The sequence below is a fragment of the Alligator mississippiensis genome, chromosome 3 (assembly GCF_030867095.1).
Source record: "Alligator mississippiensis isolate rAllMis1 chromosome 3, rAllMis1, whole genome shotgun sequence".
Lineage (NCBI taxonomy): Eukaryota > Metazoa > Chordata > Crocodylia > Alligatoridae > Alligator > Alligator mississippiensis.
In genome coordinates, this window is record NC_081826.1 from 80,885,700 (window position 1) to 80,902,155 (window position 16,456).

At 42.3% G+C, this 16,456-nt stretch overlaps 1 protein-coding gene across 3 annotated transcripts in view; it reads left to right on the top strand.

Annotated features, from left to right (window-relative positions):
• Positions 1-16,456, top strand: part of GAREM1 (GRB2 associated regulator of MAPK1 subtype 1) — a 143,272-nt gene that overhangs the window by 105,504 nt on the left and 21,312 nt on the right. For all 3 annotated transcript variants that reach the window (XM_019498662.2, XM_006258655.4, XM_059724139.1), the window contains 2 exons: positions 754-884; positions 14,937-16,118. In XM_019498662.2, coding sequence (XP_019354207.1) covers positions 754-884; positions 14,937-16,118 — 1,313 coding nt within the window. The remainder of the gene's footprint in view (positions 1-753; positions 885-14,936; positions 16,119-16,456) is intronic.

Below are 16,456 nucleotides of genomic sequence, written 5' to 3' on the forward strand. Positions count from 1 at the left end.
TTGGGGCTTGGACAAAAACTTGTCTTTAATACCACTTTAGAAAACTAGCCGAATGTTTGCCGTTTTGCGGAGTAGTCGGAGGGTGTTCTTCTTTCCACCACTAAATTCTTTGTTTCATTTTTGAAGTGGACCATCTTCAGCTGTTTGTGTATATAAGAAAAATGCTGCTACTCCACCAGATGAAATGGAGTGGACTCTTAAAAGTAATTTAAAAACCTCATTTCTGATTGGAAAATGTCATGTGTAAAGTAAACCACTACTACTGTTACCAAAGTAGGTGCAAGAAGGGTTTCGGGGTTTTTTTTTTTTGTAGCCATTTAATGATTTTTTTTTTTAATTCAACGCTATTCTTGGGGTTTGCCGCACGGTTTGAGGGGAGCCTTAATAACATGACATGTAAAGGCCAGAAAATGCTGTCTATGCAGAAGCTGCTTCAATGTCGGAGCGTACACATGTTCAGACACTAGTAGTTACTCACCACTTTTTTTTTTTTTAAGTGTCTGATAAAAGGCTTCTTTTTAATTTGACTTCAACTCCCACACGTTCCTTTTAATTCTGGTTTAGTGAAACTTGGGCACTTTTATTTTGCAGGTTCATGAAGACTCTTGCAATCTCTCTTGTTATTGTTTGGCTGTTAATAACTGGAAGAAATTGACCAAGCATGATAGCGGAAAAAAGGCGCCAGCAGTTGCCACAGTGACAGCTGTCCAATGTAAATATCTTACGACTCTTCTGTTTATCATCTGTTTTCAGGGCAGTTTAAGCTGCTGGAACAAGACCGAGATATTAAGGAGCCAGTGCAGTATTTTAACAGTGTGGAGGAGGTGGCTAAAGCATTTCCTGAACGAGTTTACGTCATGGAGGAAATAACGTTCAACGTTAAGGTAGCCCCTGAATAAATATTTATTGCCATCTAAATGATTAAGTGTTGCAACCTTTATATACATGGCAAATGTGCAGCTGTGTTATGTGGGAAGAATGACTTTTTGGGACAGATGAGTCTAAGTTTTGCATTCTAAAACAAGCATTAAATCTCTCCGCACTCCAAGAGCTGTTTTTCCCCACAGCCATTTAGGAAAAGCACCTCTGATCATTGCAATAAAATGGATAGATATTGTTGCCAGCTTTTAGACAAAGTATTTTTGTTGCACCCCAAAGCAGCCTGTTTTTTACCTCCTGCTAGGCAACAGCTGCTACACTCACTCTCCAGAAAGTCTAATTTCCAGACCGCGCAGAGGTCTTTGATCAGATGGCAGGCTACCACAGTAAATAAAGCAAAACAAGAAAAAGACCAATTGCTCTCAACAGAGGAGATAAGTGAATCGCATGGGAATGCAAAAAGGCCTTTATAGCCATACACAGAGACTGGCATTCAGTGGAGTAGTGGCTGGCTGAATCTGCTTACGTGAAGTCTTACCTGTGTGTCCCATGGGATAGAGTGCAAGCCAGAGGAGCTCTCAGTGTAGATTAGAGTGGCCGTGAAGCTTCTCTATTTTGTGCCAGCTGAAACACCAACTAAAGCTTGTTGATCAACTTCCATGTCCCAGGGTGGGAGTGAGCTGATTATTGTGCAGTGAATTCCCCTCCTCTGGTTAACTCTTCACCCTCCTTGCATTACAGGAGCATGGGACCAGAGTCTAGCCCAGGGGTGGGCAGTTACTTTGGCTGGCGTGCAGCTTAATGAATTTTGGTGAGCTGTCGAGGGCCACACAGACAATCTTTCAGAAGAGCTCATTTTAACATATGAGAGAGAGAGATTAAAAAAAAACAAAACTACACAAATCATATACTAAAAACAAACCTCTACTATAACATTTTAATTTTATTTCAAAAAATTAATTATTGTCCTGCTTGATGGTTTTTTAGTAGTGTGTATAGAGGCAGTTGCATAATAGTTCAAAAGAATGTCTTACTCTTGTATATTAGGGGGAGGAATATATGGGGGCTTCACATATGCTATGTCCTGGGAGTTGGCTAGGGGTGAGGGAGGGCGTGGGGGGCAGGGAGCACGTGCAGCACAGCATGCCCAGACAGTGCGGTGCAGGTGAGATCTATCCACCACCCCCTCCATCCCACCTGCAGCTGTTCCAGCAGTGCTCCGTATGGGTCTGAGCCCCACCCGGAGCAGCCTGCACCACACACCCTCCCTGCACCCACCAATGGCCCTCACCCCAGCCAGCATGCACAGCTTTCCAATGGGGCTGCTCCCACTGCTGCTGCAGCATCCAGGTACTGCTTAGCTCCCCCTGTCTCCAGCAGTTCCTCCTCTTCCTGCCACACCACTCGAGGCAGCAGGTGGTGTGGGAAAGTGGTGGCAGCTGTTGGGATGCGTGCCAGGTACCACATGCCCAGCCAGGCAGCTCCAGCCCCAACATACAGAGCTCTAGCTCCCAGCTGCCTTCCATCCATTCTTCCCACCTGGCATGATGATCAGCCACTGGCTAACAATGTTAATCCTGAGGTAGAGTGGGTGGAAGGTGGCCAGGAACTGGAGCCCCACACACTGGGGCAGGAGCCACATGGCTGCAGCTTCCCCCCTGCCTGGCTGGGTATGTGGTGCCCAGCACGCATCCCCATGGCTGCTGCTGTTTCCCTGCACTACCTGCTGCCCAGAGCAGCGCAGCCAGGGCAGGAGGAGGAGGAGGAGCCACTGGAGGTGGGGGGAGATGAGCAATACCAAGGTGGCTGCAGCAGCAGTGAGAGGAGCCCTGGCAGGAAGCTGTGCGCGCTGGCCAGGGCAGTGCCATCAGCAGGCAAGGGGTGGGTGCTGGCAGGAGTGTGGTGTGGGCTGTCCTGGGTGGGAGTACGCAGGGCTTGACCTCATGCAGAGCACTATGGGTACAGCCACAGGCTAAATGCAATCAACTGGTGGGTTGGATCCAGCCTACGGGCCATGTTTTGTCCTCCTCTGTTCTAGCCATAATTTATACGTATGAGGCAGGGTTGTTCAAGGATGCTGTGTAAGTCTAAGTGAATGTGGATTAACTGATGTAGTGATGCAATAAATGAAACTTCTGGGAAAGCAGAGTGTCATTTACATGATTATAAATAAGGGGATTTCATAAATGAATCCAATAGGAAGTTGCAGAATAGTTTTGTTTCAAGGACGCTGTTTAATTTAACTCTGCTTAGAGTTAACATTGTTAGCATTACTCAGTTGACCAATGGAAAAAGGTATAGTACTATACCATTGTACTTATACCAGCAAAATGCACTTCTGTGATTTTTATAATGAGAGTATAGTACTGCAGCTTAACTATAAATTTTTCCTGTGTAAATTGAATAGGGATGTCTTCAATTATACTTCCCATATTCAGTAAACAAAGTAAAATTTGAATATCAGCCTTATATTCTGAAAATCACTGTGTGGTAGTATTTTACTATGTTTAACAATGGGCTAAGAAGTCAGCTGTTTTGCCTAAGTGTTTCAAATTGGTGAATATTTAAAGTCTGTTTGCTTCCAGAAATAAAAATAAAATTTAAGTAATTTATCAGGATTTTAATAAAGAGCTATTATTTAAACCCAGAGTCTCAAGCGCATCAGACCCTGTGGGCCAGATGACTGGCACAAGGCTGGTTTGTGAGCCAGATCCAGTGCATGGGACTAGTATGATACAGGCCGCACATGCAATGTTTGCCCCATGCTGGCTTCATGTTCAGTGTGCACCTTGGACCACTCCCAAATGCAGATCTAGTCATGGTAACCATAAGCAGCACCATGGGCCGGATGGTAGGGCTCAGTAGGCTGTATCTTTGACATACTTGATTTAAACAATTTATTTTGATCAGACTGTACATTTTCTGCTACAGGACACGTTATATGTAGAAGTTCATCTAAAATTGACTTAAGCAAAGAGAGAAGGGATTAAAATATATGAATTACTAGATTATTCCTAAATTAGATCTTTAAAAATTATGCAGAATAGGTAATGTACTAAACACATTTTATACATGGAAGAAGGAAGGAGAAAGCATCATGTTTCTATCCATGCCCTCTTTTAGACTATGCAGGATTTGCCCAGAGGCCCGTGTGAAGTACTTAAGATCTGCATCAGGCTTCTTCAGTCTGGAAGTAAATGTTTTTCTCTTTCCCATCTTGCTTAATGACAGAAGGGTCTTGATTAGATTCCATCTGCATAGGAGAGGTGATTGGCATGGGAAAATAGCTGCTAATAGCTGTGCAATAGAGATCTGCAAAGGGACCTTTGTAACCAAAAGTAACTAACAAAAAAAAAAACCCCAAACAAACCAAAAAAACCCCAAACCTGATAAGAAGGTATGTGTAAGAAAACTGAATTCTGTACCCACTTTTAAAGGCAGGTCAGGAAAGTCTTCTGCCACAATGACTTGTTTAAAAAATAAAGCTTCTACCCAGTTAATATGCTCATTTATTACATTCACCTGATCCAGATATTTACATTCCCACGAGCAACAATTTTACTCCAATTTTATTCTTTCAAGTAGCATCCTTTGAAGTGCGATGTCATAAAAATCATAAGTTCCCTTCAAGCCCTAAATTTTCTATGAAGTGTCTAATCCAACCCCCTGCTCAAACTGGTGCCACCCCCAACTAGATCATCCAAGCCAAACCTTTGACTAGCCGGGTGTTTAAAAACCTCCAAGGATGGAGATTCCACCACCTCTCTGGGTAACCTGTTCCAGTGTTTTACTACTCTCCTAATAATAAAATTGTTCCTAATACCTAAACTAAACTTCCCTTGTTGAAACTTGAGACTTTTGCTCCTTGTTCTGTCATCTGCCACCGCTGAGAACAGTCTAGCTCAATGGTCTCCAACCTTTTTTAAGTACAAAATCACTTTTGGCATTTAAAAACCAACCCAAAATTTACCATGCACCACCACCATCCCCATAAAGCATGGGATTATTCCATCCTAAGTATAGGACTTTGCACTTGTCCTTGTTGAACCTCATGAGATTTCTTTTAGCCTAATCTTCCGATTTGTTTAGGTCTCTCTGAATCCTAGCCCTACCCTCCAGCAGATCTACTACTCCCCCAGCTTGATACCAGCTTGGTATCATCTGCAAACTTGCTGAGGGTGCACTCTGTGCCATCTTTCAGGTTGTTGATGAAGACATTGAACAGAACCAATCCCTGGGGCACTCCACTTGACACCAGCTGCCAACTAGGCATCGAGCCATTGATTACTACCCTCTGAGCCCTAGGCTTCAGCCAGTTTTTCATCTACCTTACAGTCATTAATCCAGCCCATATTTCCTTAACTTGCCTGAGAAAATGTTGTGGGAGACTATATCAAAAACCTTGCTAAAGTCAAGGTACATTGCATCCACTGGTGTCCTCACATCCAAAGAGCCAGTCACCTCGTCATAGAAAGCAATCAGGTTGGTCAGGCACAGCTTGTCCTCGGTGAATCCATGGTGACTGTTCCTTATCACCTTCTCCTCCAAGTGCTTTGAGATGGATTCCTTGAGAATCTGCTTCATGATTTTTCCAGGGACTGAAGTGAGGCTTACCTGTTTGTAGTTCCCTGGATCCTCCTTTTTCCCTTTCCTAAATATAGGCACTATGTTTGCCCTTTTTCAATCATCCAGGACCTCTCCTGATTGCCGTGAGTTTTCAAAGATGATGACCAGTGTCTCTGCAGTCTCATCAGCCAACTCCCTCAGCACCCTCAGGTGCATTCCATGCGGCCCCATGGACTAGTATAAGTACAGCTTTGCTAGATAGTCCCTAACCTGTTCTTTTGCCACTGCTGGCTGCTCACCTCTTCCTCAAACTGTGCTGCTTGGTGCAGTAGTCTGTGAGCTGACCTTGCCTGTGAAGGACTGTCATGTAAAATGTGACATAAGATTCTGATCCCATAATTGTCATCTTGACATTTATTTTTCATCTATTTTTTTGCCTCTTCTGTTTTTTGGGGGGTGGGTTTGTCTTCTACCTTGTGCCTTTTTTTCCTTCTGTCGCAACGAAAAGTAAGCTTTCCATCACACAGGCAGTACACAGCTTGCCTCTTGGTTTTAATTCCTTGTGCTTCCTACCTGTCTGTCTTCCATGCTGTGGGTTTGTTTCCAAGCTTCTACTTCATCAACTCTGTTGTTAATTTCCTTAATTTTTCCTCTCCATACCTAATGTGTCAAAGCAAAGACTTTAACAATAATTGTTGAGGGGGGTGTGTGTGTGTGTGTGTGTGTGTGTGTGTGTGTGAGAGAAAGAGAGAAGAGGAAAGAATTGACTATTTAGTGTTCTGGATCAAACGTTAGAGCAGGGATGGGCAATTATTTTGGGTGGAGGGCAGCTTACTGAGTTTTGGCAAGCCATCAAGGGCTGCGTGACAGGCAGCCAGGGGCAGATAAATATTAATTTTCTAAATTTGGGGGGGCCCTGTGGGTCAGATAGAATGGCCTGGCAGGCCGCATCCGGTCCATGGTCTGCATTTTGCTCACCCCTATGTTAGAGAGTGTGCATGTCTTTTATAAATGTAAAACAAATTAAGTCTGAAAAAATACCCAAACAAACCTTAATATGTTAATTTCTTTTACAGCCTACAACCCCGATGTGTTTTGGTTTGTGGGTTAGCTTCCGTCCACAAAAGTTTGTCCCGTCACTGTAATCTTGTTTTCATACTTTAAAAGTTTTTTTTCCCCCTCTAGAAATCCTAGAGAAGTAGAGCTAAATGGGACCTCCAGAGGTCATCTAGTCCAACCCCCTGCCTGTGGCAGGATCCTGCCTATCAAAACCATCCTATAAAATTCATAATCTAAATTCTTTGTAAAACTACCATCCACCCTGACATGACACAAGACACAGCACCCTAACTTGCTACAGGTAAAGCAAGGAACCGTGGCAGCCAATGTCCTGCTTCTATAAAAGGTTGTTAATATGTGCTCAAGAGATCCCCAGTAGAGGGCCACACCCCTTGCTACAGAAGAAGGCAAAAACCTCCACAGTGGGCATGTCTACATATGCTGATTTAAGGCACTTTAGCCTGATGTTAAGGGTGTGTGTCTACACATATGCACTCTTAGCATGCCTTAAAAAGGGCAATTTTAGGTTATTTGCACCTAAATTTGATGCCTGCAAAAGTATGGACTGACTTGGGATTAACTTTAGTCCTATGTCAGTCCACACACATGACATTAATGTGCTTTAATACATGCACATGTAGACGCGGGCCTAAATCGCCTTAATGCACATTAAATTTAGGCACATCTAAATGCACATGTAGGTATGCCCAGTGTGTACCATTCTGACCACGGGATAAAATTCCTTCCTGATCCCATATGGTGATTGGTTTGACCCTGAGCAGAGGTGCAAGACCATCTGGCCAGGAACTTCTGGCTTTGGGGTCCCAGCAGGAGCATTGGCACATCCCAGTCAATTCCCCAGCCTTGGCTGCAGCCAACACCTGGCACCTCTGAGGAAGGCTTAAAAACACCCTGACCCATGTAGCAGAAAGGGAGCAGAGCAACCAACAAAGCCCAGAAGCATGGGAAAATTCCCACTTGTTAACAGTGGAACCCAACTGGCCTTTACTGTGAGCTCAGCAGTAATTGCCCTGTAAAAAGATGCAACAGATGTGAAAAACTATTATAAAGCAACTCAAATATTTTATAGAAGTTTATGCATACCCAAATGATTGGACACTACATCAGATTAACTGATTACAACAAAAAACATACTGCGTCAGCTGTTGACAGAATCTACTATGTTAAGTTATGGAAAACATTATGTTTAATCTTCCCCAGATTTAAAAAAATAGATGAACATTATTTACGAGAAGTCTGTCTTCTGCAGTAAATGTCACTTTAGTCTAAATTACCTTTGAATTTCAGGAGACAGCTTAAAAGATTAGTGACATAATTCATGACTGTTTTGCAATGCATGTGAAGGAAGCTAGCAAGTGAAGTAAAGACTCTGGCATCAATACTGTACTGTTGATGTGGCTTGATAACTGGCTGAGAGAGGGCAGAGGGCAACTAATTATGCATGGAATATGTTCCTTCTTCTGGGTGACGAGCTAGGTGGAACCTCACTTATAGAACTGATAAGTATTTAAGCTATTAGTGACTTACAAATAGCTCTGAAATATAGTGCCTCTAATATGGTAGGACTGGATGTTCTGGAGCATAGTGATAAGCATATGTGGGGTTGAGTTGGGTAGTAAAAGTAGAGAGACAGTGTGATAATCGGTGTTACTAATAGAACGTAAGGAATAAGGGGAAGGAAAATATTAATGAAAGCAAAAATTACTTGGGGAAAGGGTTACTTGACGGTGCTGCCAGGGTTAACAGCTTAGTAACTCAAGGAAACTTCCAGTTTTATGAGGGAAATACCTGAATAATAACTGAAGATGGCTGAAAACTAGTTATATGTTAGTGCAAGATAAGGTTTTAACAAGTTAACTGGAAGAGCTTAAAATTATGCTAAATTTTTTAACTTAAATGCTCAACTTTTAAACGAAGGATAGGAGGAAGACTTTAACTTTTGTCCTTTTTTTTTTTTTTAATACAGAGCTTAAACTGCCCTAGTTTTTCTTTCCCTATCCCTTCAGTTGGTCTTAGCTTCATTCAAGGCAACAGGGTTTTGGTCTCCAGACTAACATTTAACACGTGATTCAAAACTGAATTGGGAGAGGAACAGTGAAAACTCAATGAGCTGGGCTTTGGACAAGACCATTTCTGACCTGAGGGTAATGGAGGAAGAAGAGAGATGAGGCAAAGATGTCTGGCACACAGTTAAGTCATAGTTTGGTTCCTGACTTCTGACTGGGGTCTCTGGGAGTTATGTTGGCACCTGCAATAGGTTTGAGGATCTTAGGGTTTCCTTTGAGAGCCCCTGTTCTCATGCAAGATGAGTTCTCCTGTAATGTGAATGCAAAAGCAAACTTTATAAGAATTCTCCAATTATGAATATTGCTAGCAAATGAAGAATAACACTATAGATATAGATGTACTTTTTCAGAAATCTACAGTCCTACAACTTAAAATCCTAAGACTTTCTTACAGGTGGCCAGCCTGTTATGGAGCTCTTACCCAAATTCTGCGACTAAGTTCTAAGAGGTATTGGATCCTCATTATGTCCTGCATATAAGAACCTCACCAAAAGATGCTAGAGAAATGCAGCTCAGAGCACCAGAATCCATTTCACTTAGAATATTACTTAATAGAATTTTTTTACAAATATGAACAGAAAAGAGTATGCTTGTGTCATCCTGTTAATTGAGGGAGAGCACCCTGAACCCTTATGCAGGATTTGATGTCCTAAGACTGACTAGTCTTTTCATACTACTTCCCTTAGCCTCACTTATGCTAATTTAACACAGCTAAAGCAACTGTAATGCAAGCTAAAAAAAGTCCAAACTTAACACAAACGTCTGTTGTTATCACAGTAGCAATGCTATTAATAAAAGATTACTTAAGCATTTCAGTCAGGTTTTTTATTTACCATAGTTACTGAAATCTAAGACAACTCTGAATTTTGGGAAACCTCACAATAATTAGTTATAATACATGGGAAAAATGATAAATTTATTACAGTTGTCCTTGTATAATATCTAACTATTGGGGGTTCATTTTTAATTCCTCCCCCCCCCCCCCCCCGCTACGGGAGGAGGAGGGGGGAAATGGGGGTGCTTGTGCTGTGGCAAGGTCAAACAGCTTTCCTTCTGCTTATGCCTGACAACTCTGCCTTCTGCTTGCCCACTTGCAGTCTTAGGGCTTCCTTTCCTCATGCCTCTACTCCCTCCTTTCTCTCCTCCCCTACAGCTTCTGCTTCCCCCCTCTCCCACTAGCCTCTGATCCCTGCTTCCTCCCCACCCCATCCCCCTTACCTTTGCTTCACACTGGCAAGCTCCATCCCTGTTCTAGCCTAGGGCACTGAGCACAGTCCCAGTGCAGCCCCCATAGCAGCTGTGCAGGTGTGCTGCTGCTATGGGGCTGGGCTGGGACTGTGCTCAGTGTCTCAGGCTGCAGTACGGACAAAACTTGCTGGCACAGAGCAAGAATAAGTGGGAAGGGAGAGGGGCAGGCGGGGGACCAGAGGCTGCATTGGGTGGGGGCTGGGGGGTAGGCAGAAGAAGCGGTAGAGGGGAGATGGCAGGGTGCAAAGAGGACAGGGTATGGTAGGTTGCAGCTGCGGCTACAACGCCAATCACAGCCTGAACCACAGCAGCCACCAGGACCACACCACCCTTGCACTCAATTAAAAAATGCGGGGCTTCCCCCAGTGTTAAATGGGGAGGAGGGTTGTCTTAGTATCAAGTAAATTTGCTAATGATATTGCAGCTCTGAGTTTATTCTTTCTGCATTCTCTAGATTATTACAATTTTCAGCAGAATTGTGAAATGTATTTAACAAGGTGTCAGACCTTAGAGGGCATGATAGTGAGAGAGAGTAAAAGTAGCCTAGAGTACATGCTACTGTTCCCATACAGACACTAGGTTACTCTCCACATGTAGAGTATAGTATATTCTGGCTTTTATAACTTGTTTTGTATCTTTTAAGTGTTTTGTGTTATCATCATAGGAGCCTGGCTTGTTTTGTGTAATCTGCTCCTGTCATGATCTGCATGTGATGCCGTATTATATTGAAAGAAGCTAGCTGGATCCAGTGATGCATAGAAGATTATTCTATGTGTATGTAATGATAAAGAAGAGCATAAAGAAGCCGCAAGCACTATGGGCACTTTTCCATGTACTCCGGAGGTGGGAGGTAGCACTTTTGAATTAGAGCGGCTCCGAGAGCCACTCTAACTGGAGTGCTGCAGCATCTCGTATATCGGTGTCCCCATGCATTAAAATAGTGGTGGTGGCGCTTAAGCTAAAGCTCATTCAGTTATCTTTAGTTCAAGTGCTCCTGCTGCCATTTTTAAGTATGGGGATGCTGGTACACGAGATGCAGGAGGCTGCTGGAGCATGATAATTACCATGTTCCAGCAGACTCAATTAATCAAGTCTGCTCTGACGCACTCTACTTGTAGCGCATCAGAGCAGCCTCCCCACTTGTGTCCAGGTACCCTATAGGATTAAAGATAAAGTATTATAGTTCCATAGTCACAGATTATACAACATACTTGTGAATAAGGTTGTGTGCTTTTCCCAGAATGTTGCTACAGGGACAGAGTCCAGGTAATTTTGCCACTTCTAGTTGAGAATTTTAGCCTGAAAGATAAGTCTACATCTGAATTCTAACTTGTGGGGTTTTTTCATGCTAATTTAGTTTTAATGCAATAGTAAATGATATAGCAAGTAGGACATGGGTTTTGTTAGTCAGTGGGCACATCTACATGAGATGCTGACTGTCCAGTAGCCGGATACTATTGTGCAGTAGTGTTACGTGGCAAAAACAGGGAAGTGATAGTACTGCACAGTAGCATCACAGGAACAGCGTTTGGCACTAACCGGTTACTGTACATTCATTTAGTACTTGTTTAGTGTTTATTCAGGTGCTAAATAAATGCACAGTAACCATTACATAGAAGTCTCGTGTAAGTGCAGCCAGTTTAACTAACAATAGATGTGTGTATCCCAGAACACGTTTCCATGTTCCTTAAAGTAGAATATATGTAAATAAATTGATGTATTTTAAACAAGTCAAACAAATTAAGTGTAGGCATAGAAGAAGCAGAGACTTGAGAACCCAAACTCCAGTGGTGGACTTCCACTCAGCCCACTGAAACCTGCCAGCAGCTTTTAACTTCACCTTAATAAGTTGTTCTGTGGACAGAATCCAAAGGCCAGATCCTATTCCACCTTGCTCGAGTCCCTGAAATTCCACTAACGCATCTACTATTCTACCCTGCTGACACATTAAACTTACAACTAAGTCACAAAAAAGCAGCATTGAGGAAGAGGACCCACCTGCCTTTTCTATTAACAGTTTTTCAGAGGCTTGAGCAAGGTAGATGAGACTCTTGAGTGCATTTGATAACTGATAAATGAAGTAGGACCTGGTTTCAAGTATGATTTCAACATTTGATTCACTTTCTTTAGCTAAAACATGTGAGTGATTGATTTATTTTATGATAGTCTTGGACTACAATTGATCCCTCCTGTATCTTACTTTCAAAATGAAGCTCGTATACTAATATTTTACTCAGTCAGTGCCAGGCTTGAGCCCAGGCATAATTTATTTTTCCTACCGTTTTAACAATTTTATGTTCTTATTCCAATTCAGTTTTAAATACTAGATCAGCCATGTGCATGTATGCAGTAAAGCTATGGAACGGTTGCTTCTAAGTGTCTCAGTTTAAAGATTTAATTTTCTTTTAAAGAAATGGACCTGCCTGCCCAATTTAATAATCTTTTCCCTGCTGGTCATTTTAAACTCTACTTTTTTTTTCTCTTAAGAAATGAACCTGGCATCACTAAAAAATAAGTATGCACTTCATCAGATCCATAATAGTATTTCTTCATGGAGAAGCCAGAGGGGTTAATTACCTTAGTCTCATGATATAGGTGAAATATTTCCTGGTATCCTCAATTATTTGTTTGTAGGTCTCTAGGGAACAAGTTATCGAAGTAACAATTTAGCAAATATAGATAACAACAGCCTCCCTTACTCCAATTGGTGCTTTAAAAAAAAACGCTGGAAGATAATAGTTATCTTTCCAAGTCTTCAGTTTCTCATTATATGCCTTGCCTCTTCAAAACAAACAATATATATGGCTATGCAATTCTGTGGGAATTAGAATTCATTTTCTGTGTGAATGTTTACAAAGAAAAAAAAGCTATAGGGTACATCTAGCTACAAAGTACTCTTAACTCCTACCAACTTCACTGAATTCAGAACTGTGTCCAGTCATTTAATCCTGAATCCTTGTGTAATTGGTTTCCAACATCAATTTGTAATGAATTTATGGCACCTCAGTCAGCAGAAGACTGAACACTTTTATGTCAATGGTTCAAAATGTTTCCTGACTGCTAGTGTAAACTGTGAATGACTATTATGTACAATAAAATCCTGGCAGTTTCCTGGATTAGACTGATTAGTGGTGTTTAGATAACATAGAACTTGAATAACTTCCTCTCAGGAAACACTGAAACTGAAACCTGTAGCCTTCATGCATATACTGAACACATTGTGCATACTTGCTCCCAAAGACCTACAGAAGCACCTTTACAAACATGGACAAATCGCAGATTTTCTTTCAAGGGGAATAGCAATTACTGAAAGCATCTCTCACTTATTTGACAGATAGAGATGACAAAAAAAGGTTAGGAAGTTGTTTTAATGATTTTTATATAGCAGCTATTTGCCAGATTTCAGAATTTGGAATTTAAAACTACTGTGCACATGAACTGGGACTTTTGGTAAGGAAAAGCTATTTTTGCATAGCTTAAAAATGTGAAATCCCTGCTTAGTGTGCCTGCTACTGAGAGCCTGCTGCATAGTGCAGATATCTGTAATAGGCTTGTGGTATTTGCTTAAAACACCTTACTTTGTGAATAGGTGTTTTGATCCTGCAAGCTCTGTTACCTCAGTGAAGGGAAAGTGTTTTGTTACACTAGCTAGACATAAGGGAGATGGAATGGGTATCTAAAATAGATGTTAGTGTGTGAATTCAGTGGTTTTATGGGAATGACTTTAGGAGCATTCAAGCCTTAGGCATCCTTCCCCTCCCCCCCCCCCTTTTAAGTACAAGTTCTGTAGTAAGAAATAACCAGTATGCCTATACTGGTGTTATCTAATCCTTCCCCTCTCCTTTTCAGAAGGGGCTGAGGGGGGGTTATATTTACTTCCTGATGACAAGGGAGAGGAGCAATAAGAGGGTATTTTTTGATTCCTAAAGAGGGAACCTGCTGGGAATAGATAATCTTTGCCCCTTCTGTATTCAAGAATATTGTAGGTAAGTGTCAGAAAGCAGCAGAAGCAAGAGAGGTGGATGGCTGAATATCCAGGAGAAACAGCACTGCTCAAATCTACTCTACAATTTTCAGATTGTTGTTGTTGAATTTGGTGGAATATTGTTTCTTTCTTATAAATTACTCGCATGTATTTTCATTCTTTTTGCAAGCTAAATAAGTTTTAGGGACATGTGTAGATGAAACAAGGGGCGTGTGTGCACGATACTTTAAAGCAGGATCAATGCTTTTGCACCGCTTTAATGGTGTTGGTGTTTGCATGTGTTGGCGGCATATTGCGCATTAATTCCAGCCGCTGTGGCACATTCAGCAGTGTAATGCGCCTTAAATGACTTTGGGGCACAGCAAACTAAAACACCTCCATGGAGTTTTTTTGCTGCCCTATATCTGTGGAGCGAAGCACCAGGCTCTGTGCGGCTCAGGGACTGTGCAGGCAGCCTGGCAGCAGCCCAGGAAAGCAGGCTCTACCGAAGACGGAAAAAAACCCAAAAAGCAGAGAGCCTGATCTCTATTACTTTTTCCTCGGGAGCCTGCCTGTCTGCATGAACTGCGCGGGGACCTGGTCCTTTCCTCCATGGCTGCGGTGCCTCCCAGGACCACCCGAGCCAGGTGCCTTCGGGCAGGTGCCACCGGGGGGGCAGTGCTGCTGCCGCCGCGCAGGGAAGCACCAGCCCTTTCGCAGCCCAGGGACCGCTCTGCTCACCAGCAGTTTGCCCTCCCCTCCCCACTGCCAGAGAGGCACATGTAAGATGGGTGTACACGACATGGGGGTTTACTTTGCCCTAAATTGAAGCAGTGTTTTAAAAACCCACCACTTCAATTTAGGGCCCCTGTTTCATCTACATATGTCCTACATGAGTACTTTATCTCAAGCAAGACCATAAGAATGTGTTATCCCTGCTGGAAATGTAACTTAGGTTCTTATGCTAAATCACTTGTATTTGCTTCGCTAAGATATTCAAACAAAAGTAGCTTATACTGTTTTCCTAAATATTATTTTCCATCTCACTATTTAATTCAGCCTAACTAGATTTGATATGAATTGAGATGTTATCTTCTCTGGATAAAAAGTATACTTCTGTATTACTATTTCAGGTGGCTTCAGGTGAATGCAACGAAGACACAGAAGTTTACAACATTACCCTCAGTACTGGGGATGAGCTCACTTTAATGGGACAAGCAGAAATCCTGTATGCAAAATCTTCTAAGGAAAAGTCACGACTCAACACCATCTTCAAGAAAATTGGAAAACTTAATTCTATCAGTAAGCTAGGCAGAGGTAAAATGCCATGCCTCATCTGCATGAACCATAGGACCAATGAAAGTATAAGCCTTCCTTTCCAGTGTAAGGGCAGATTTAGCACCCGCAGTCCATTGGAGTTACAGATGCAAGAGGGTGAGCACACAATTCGCAATATAGTAGAAAAAACAAGGTTGCCAGTCAATGTAACTGTGCCAAGCCCCACACCAAGAAACCCATATGACCTGCATTTTATCCGTGAGGGCCATAGGTACAAATTCGTCAACATTCAAACAAAGACTGTTGTAGTTTGTTGTGTTCTGCGTGGTAACAAAGTTATTCCAATGCATTTTCCCTTGCATTTGACTCTTCCAAAATTCATCCTCCCCGACAGTCTTGTGAAAGGGGAGCTATGGCATGATACCCTGGTCCAGCATTGGTTTAACATCTGCCAGGAACAGTTTGATATAGACGAATATTCCCGTGCAGTGCGAGATGTGAAAACTGACTGGAATGAAGATTGTAAGAGTCCTAAAAAAAGTCGGTGCACTGGGCACAATCATGTGCCAAATTCTTTGAGCTATGCCCGGGATGAACTAACGCAGTCTTTTCACCGGCTCTCCGTTTGTGTTTACGGAAACAATTTGCATGGAAATAGTGAAGTGAACCTTCACGGGTGTAGGGACTTGTGCAATGAATGGGCCCTCTTTTCTCATGATACCCTTCAGTATCAGGACTCTGGTGACAGCAGCAGTGACTATCTTTTTCCTGAAGTTACTGAAGAGTCAATGTGTCTGCCTGCCAAACCAGAACTTCCTTATGAAGAACTGTGGCTGGACCAGGGATCTGGGAAACCTAGTGATCAGCCTCTTACTCGTTTGCTAAGTGAGAAGAACAAATGTGACAATTACAGAAGCTCTTTTTGGTCAAAATGTGGTAATGCATCTCTTCCTATGCCTGGAACTCTAGCAGCAACAACAAAAAAGTCTTCAGATGTTTCCCTACCTCCACCTCCAGTGCCTCCCAAATCAGAAGCAGTAAGTCAGTGTTAATTGTCTCTCTATTTATCTTTAATTGAGGGAAGATGCACTTTGGCACCACTAGAGAAGACTTATTCTTGGGATGGGGAGAAATGGTCTCTCATAAGTAACCTAATTCCTGCCAAGTGAAAGTTATCAAAGGATTGTATTTAAAACAAATCAATTAGTATTTTAAACTTATGGTTTTATATTTCTTATGTTCTCCTCCCACAAATAAGATTTCTTAAATTATAGATGATCATTCACTTTTCCCATTATGCCTTGCTTTGAATTCTTCTTATTTTGCTCAAGCTTTTTGTGGCTGAACTGCATTGGATGTGAATCAGTTCAGAATC